Genomic DNA, 5,515 nt, shown 5'->3' on the forward strand with positions numbered 1-5,515 from the left:
TTTTTTTTTTTTTTTTTTTTTTTTTTTTTTTTTTTTTTTTTTTTTTGCAGTATATAGGAAAACCTCCTCCAGGATCTATAATTTGGCTTCCACACAGGAATTGCCCTGGGGCTGTTTTGCTCCAACTGGGAGCCAGAAACTAATGGGCTCATTAACTAATGGGCAACAAGGATTTGGCTCTGCCTGTTTGGGGGAAGTCATTGCAGCCTCATGGTTATGAATGTGTTTTTTGCCAAACCTAAATAAAGGTCTCTCTCTCTCTCTCTCTCTCTCTCTCTCTCTCTTCCCTCTCCCCCTCTCCTCTCCCCCTCTCCTTCTGTCTCTCCTCTGTTTCTCTCCTTCTTTCTCCTCCTTCTGAGCGAAAGGGAGGTGTGCTGAGGAAAGGGGAGTGTTAAGCAAAACACTCTTGCCACCAGATCTCGGACGGGAAAGGAGTTCTGTGGAATCCTCCGCTGGGCAGCCAGAGGCCAGGGCTGCTGGAGGGGTGAGGGGAAAGTAGCAGGGCTCACCTGAGTTGTAATTGACGATGTCCACTCCCAGCGCTGGGCTCTTCCGCTTCCGGGGCCGCCCTTTCTGCACGGTGCCAGTGCCGTTGAAGTAAGGCAGGGCCAAGCCGCCGCTCTTGGCCGCCAGCTCGGTGTAGCTCAGCTGCGGTGTATACTCCCCTTGCAAGAGGGTCTCGAAGTGGGCGCGGCAGTACACCAGGCTGTCCTTCATGCCAAAATGGTCGCCCGTGGTCAGGGTCTTGTTGCACGTGGAGCAGGTGAAACAGCTCAGGTGGTAGACTGAGTCTCGGGCGCGCATGACCATCTCGGAGGCGGAGATGCCAAGGTGGCAGCGGGCACATCTCTGCACAGAGAACCTTCTGGAAAAACAAACCCGTCAAGTCAGGGCGCTGGTTGAGGCAAAGACGGGGCCATCTCCCACCCGTGACACCTGGGGTTTGGTCAGCGGTGGCCCAAGACAGGCACGTAGGAGGGTTCTGGGAGAAGAGGACACGGGTCCGTTTGCATTTGGTCATTAATTTTGTTTACTTTTTGACCTGTTCTGGTGAACCAAGACCAAAAAAAAAAAAAAAACAAACAAAAAAAAAAAAAACCCTTACATTAAAATAAGAAGAATTGGGTAACATCCTCAGTTTCCTTTTCTGTAAAGATTAAAAGGGAAAAAAAACCCAACAAACAAAAAGCCAAACAAAACAAAACAAAACCAAAAACCCGCACTTAGCTAACTCGAACACTATGGAAAGAATCTTAAATTTCAACGCCGAGGGAAAGCGTTTCATCCATTACAAAATATCCTATGAAGGGTGGTATTATTATTATTGTTATTTATGGATGTGTGAGTGTACGTGAAAGCATTCAGACAGACGCCTCCGCAGAGGAAAGCTTATTCTTTTTTAATCACCTCTCTCCTCTGATTGAGAGCAGAGCGAGGTCACTTGCACATAACTGTTCTCTTTCCCACCCCAGAAAAATAACTGGGAAGCATCACAAAAAAACATCCCCCGAGTTTACTCTCCAGGCTGACCAGCACGGTTCTAACTCGCCGTGAATGGAACTCAGAACTGGGTGGCTTAGGTTTCTTTCACCAACGGCGATTATTCCTTTTCATGGTCATTTACGCGGTTTCCCGCCACCCTTGTGAAAACATAACACCCGGATACGGCCGCCTGGACCACCAGTTCACTTCCAAGGTGAGGATCTCGCCCCGTTCGTAGTAAACGGAAAGAGAGAGAGAGAACACCCCGCTTCGGTGTTGGTCGACAGACAGGCGTGCATTCAAGATTCCGAGCTTTCCCCAGATCCCCTCTACCGAGCTGTGCAGTGTCGGGGATGGGTGCTATTCACTGGCAGCTCCAGACCTTGGGGGTTCCTCCCACCCATCCTCACTGCCCTTGGTGGGGGTGGCTCAGCTCGAACCCGTCTGCAGTGGACTTCCCTGGTCTCGGGATTGGTAACAGTACCCCGAAGGGGCGAAAGGGGGCGAACCGAGGGGAGGCTCCCCAGCTCGGGCAGGTGGCCGCGCCAGGTGTACCAGGGCGTAAGAGATCGATAGGGGAGGTAATACCTGTAGTAATCCTCCTTGCAGTAAATGCTACCGTCCTTGGCGAAGCAGGTGAGCTCCGACTCGAGGGCCAGCTTACATTCACAGCACTTCAGGCACCTCAGGTGCCACTGTTTGTCCACAGCCAGCAGGTAGTACCTGTCCGAGATCTTGCCCCCGCAGCCGGCGCAGAGAGCGGGCTTCTCGGGGCTCAGCGGGGGCATGCCCTGCAAGGCAAGCACAACGCACCGCTGAGGAGGACGTGCGGTGGGGACGCACAGCTTCGAGACCCCTCTCCGAAGCTCAAGTCGTTTGGGGAGCACCTCCAGGGGCAGGGGCCACAGTGCAAAGGCAAACGTCGGGGAAAAGTTCCCCGCCGCGACTCCATTTCCGTAGGGTCTGCCTGGACCCGGCGTGCGCATCCTCCTGGGACTATTAACCTAAAGACGCGTCGGCCACCTCGAGCCTCTTTAAAATGCTAGGACCGCACTGAGCAGAGGTTGGGCGCGTGCTCCCCAATTCGCAAGTACAAGCTAAAAATTGTGGGTTTCAACGCACACAAAACTAAACAACGGAAATTTTTACTGGGGAGTGGAGAGGAGATTTGGACGAACACAGACTTTTTTAAGACATTGTATTTCTCTAAATTCCTATGGGCAGAGTTAAGTTAAAAGGAAGGAAGCGATTATTATAACCGTGCTCACAATTTGGTCGACATTGTTTTGATCTGGATAGATTTGGCTGTTCTCTGTTTTTCAGGGATATCGGTCCCCTCCCCAGTAAGGGTATAAAGTGCCTGTTCCCAGGAAGAGTCTATTGTCTGGTCCCCTCTGCACAGTCCCTCTTTCCCCGGCATTAACATACCCAGGAGATCCGTGTCCTGAAAATCTGTTTAGTGGCCAGGTTAAGCTTCCCGCCGGCTGACCCACCGACACGGCCGAGGATGAGGAAACCTCACCTTGACCAGCCCAGCCCCGCCACGCAATTAGAGTTTGGGTTGCTGCTTTTTGTTTTTAGACAAGATAGTCACAGCAAGGAAAAAGAAAAAGAAGGAGGTAACCGCTGGACATCTCCCTCAAGACTAGCAGGAATGGGTTGGACTTCCCCACAAAACTTTGGCGGGCCTGGAAAAGTAAAGTCCCGTCCTTTACTCAGACCAGCCCCCACCTCCTCCCCGGTACAGAATTCATGTTGCAAATGTGGAAACACCCACGAGCTCGGCTACTTGGTGGAACCCAAAACACCACTGACCCGCTCGGGGCAGAGTACCGGGTTAGTTTGCGCTACAATCCCCGGTGTGTTGCCAAAGGATGTGCACAGCTCTGTTTGGCTGAAATCATTTCCGGAGACTTCTGCAGTTTTCCCCTCCCGGCTCGCAAGTGGGAAAGGGAAGCACATAGACTATTAATTGGTTTTCTTTATTAATCGGACATGACTTTCATTAATATGAATAGCGGTAACAGTGGTCGTTGATTACACCGCTCAAGGGCTCCGAAGCTCTCGCGCTGGGGCTAGGTGCCCGGCTCCTCCGGATTTTTATTAGGTTTCCCCCTGCACGTTCCACCCGCCCGGCCCGGAAGTTGAACGCCGTCCCGCTTCGCTAGAGGGGCCGAGCCGGGCTGCCCGAGACCCCGAAAATCGCCGGCTTAGGCAGTGCGGAGCTCCGAGCGTCCCGAGAACTGAAGGTGGCCCAGTTGAGTCCGAGTCCTCTCCAAAGGTCCGGTCACCACACCCAGAGACTAGAGCCACCTGGGCTCCTGCTTGGCCCGGACGCCCCGGCTGCGCGCGCCGTCCGCTCGTTGCCCGCGCCCAGCTCGCCCTCCCGGCCGCCACCCTCGCCGGGGAGGCGCCCGCAGTCCGGGGGTAGCGGAGACCAGAGGTTGGGGCTGCAGAAGAGGACATCCCCATCCTCTCACTCCCGGCCCTCCTGCTCTGCCGGGAACAGCTGCGGCAGAGAGTTGCGAACTCACGGTCTCGGTCGCGGAGACATTTCAAGCCAGAAAGGCGGCCGTTTCTTAGCCCGGCAGGCAGTGGGCGCGGAGAAAACCCACCCGACAGCCGGGAACGGACGTTCCCTGGGACCCTCCATCCTCAACTCGGCCGGCCAGCGGTGGAGACCCGGCTTCGCCGAGCGCGCAGGGGCGCCTGCCTCCCGCCGCCGAGGGGGCCCTTCCTTACCGCGTCGCGGCCGTTGAGCTGAGCGCCTTTGGCCAGGCGGGCCTCCGTCTTAGATCTGCGCTCCATCTCCTCCATGATACCTTGGATGTGGCCTCCGGAGATCCCGTGGAAGAGCATGGCTGGGGGACGGAAAGGACACGAGTTGTCTTCTGCTCGGCACCCCACTATTTCCATATACACACGCCCGCGGCTCTCAGCTCATCCGAGTGCAGGAGCAGAAGGGACCGCAGAGAGCTGCGTGTTGGAGGAGCGCAGAGGCGCTCCGGGCCAGAGGGCAAGAGGGAGACGGGGAAGAAGAAAGAGGCAGACGGAGTGGAAATTGGTCTGCTCGGAAAAGAAAAAAAGAAGGGGGGGGGATCCCCAGCGTCTCCCTGAAGGAGATGTGCAGAAAACAGACAGACAGGGGCGGAGGGGAAAGGAGACGAAGAAGGCGAATCTTACTGCTCTGAGAGATCGAATTACTAATGGGAAACAACACTGCAGCGGGGGGAGGAAAACAAAATCTGGCGAAGAAAGAAAATAGTTTCGAACACAAAGAAAGAAAAAGAAGTGCTATTTTCAGCGGTCCCTGGCTGCTTGCAAGTTCCCAGTGCCTGTAGGTTGGGTTGGGGACTGCTCCTGCCGTAGCTGTGTCCAATTTGTTAAGAGACTAAAGCCAGCCCATTTTTGATAATTTAGTAGGAGGAGTTCTCTCCCTGGAGCTGCCACGGATTTTTATTCAGACAACAAAGACCTGTCACACTCCTCTCAACCCCCTGGTGATGGGCAAGCAGGGACAAACATTACAAAGGGGAGGGGGCTGGGGGGGGAGTAGGAGGGGGCATTTACTTCCCCCCCAACACACACACACACACACACACACGCACATGCACACACACACATGCACACACACACACATCCTTCTGAGAGTTCCCAGTAATCATGTTTTAAAGGGGAAAAGGAGCCCATATTGCCCCTGCCCTTGTGCAGGAGGCAGAAAGCCCATCTATTTGGTCCAAGTTCAAGATCAGACCCCAGCTCAAGGCACACAGAATGTCAGCTCCAAACTTTGGGTTTCCTCTTTGTGGACTTTTACGGTCCCTAGCTTGCAGGGGCTCCCAAATAAGTAAATGTTAAAGAGAGATTCCTCTCTTCCCATCTTCTTCAACTCACTTTTTAAAAGCAGGTCTCCTCACCTCTCCTAGAGGCCCTCCACCCTACCAGAGCCTGGAGCACAACCACCACCCCCCCCCCCCACGTGAGAGACAGGCTGGGGGGGCCGGCGGGTGGGGGGGGGGGGGGGGGGGGGGGG

The 5,515-nt window shown here is 54.6% G+C and overlaps 1 protein-coding gene across 4 annotated transcripts in view; it reads right to left on the reverse strand.

Annotated features, from left to right (window-relative positions):
- LHX9 (LIM homeobox 9) overlaps positions 1-5,515 on the reverse strand; it is a 22,400-nt gene that overhangs the window by 11,068 nt on the left and 5,817 nt on the right. The window contains exons 1-4 of one of the 4 annotated variants that reach the window (XM_040463488.1): positions 4,666-4,940; positions 4,225-4,343; positions 2,071-2,273; positions 510-865 (exon numbers count right to left, since the gene is read on the reverse strand). In XM_040463488.1, coding sequence (XP_040319422.1) covers positions 510-865; positions 2,071-2,273; positions 4,225-4,341 — 676 coding nt within the window. In that variant the 5' untranslated portion in view covers positions 4,342-4,343; positions 4,666-4,940. Of the gene's footprint in view, positions 1-509; positions 866-2,070; positions 2,274-4,224; positions 4,941-5,515 lie in introns of those variants that run through there. The other 3 variants (XM_040463489.1, XM_040463486.1, XM_040463485.1) reach the window with 3 other exon arrangements.

The sequence above is a fragment of the Herpailurus yagouaroundi genome, unplaced genomic scaffold, assembly GCF_014898765.1.
Source record: "Herpailurus yagouaroundi ecotype Mexico unplaced genomic scaffold, PumYag 403, whole genome shotgun sequence".
Taxonomy (NCBI): Eukaryota; Metazoa; Chordata; class Mammalia; order Carnivora; family Felidae; genus Herpailurus; species Herpailurus yagouaroundi.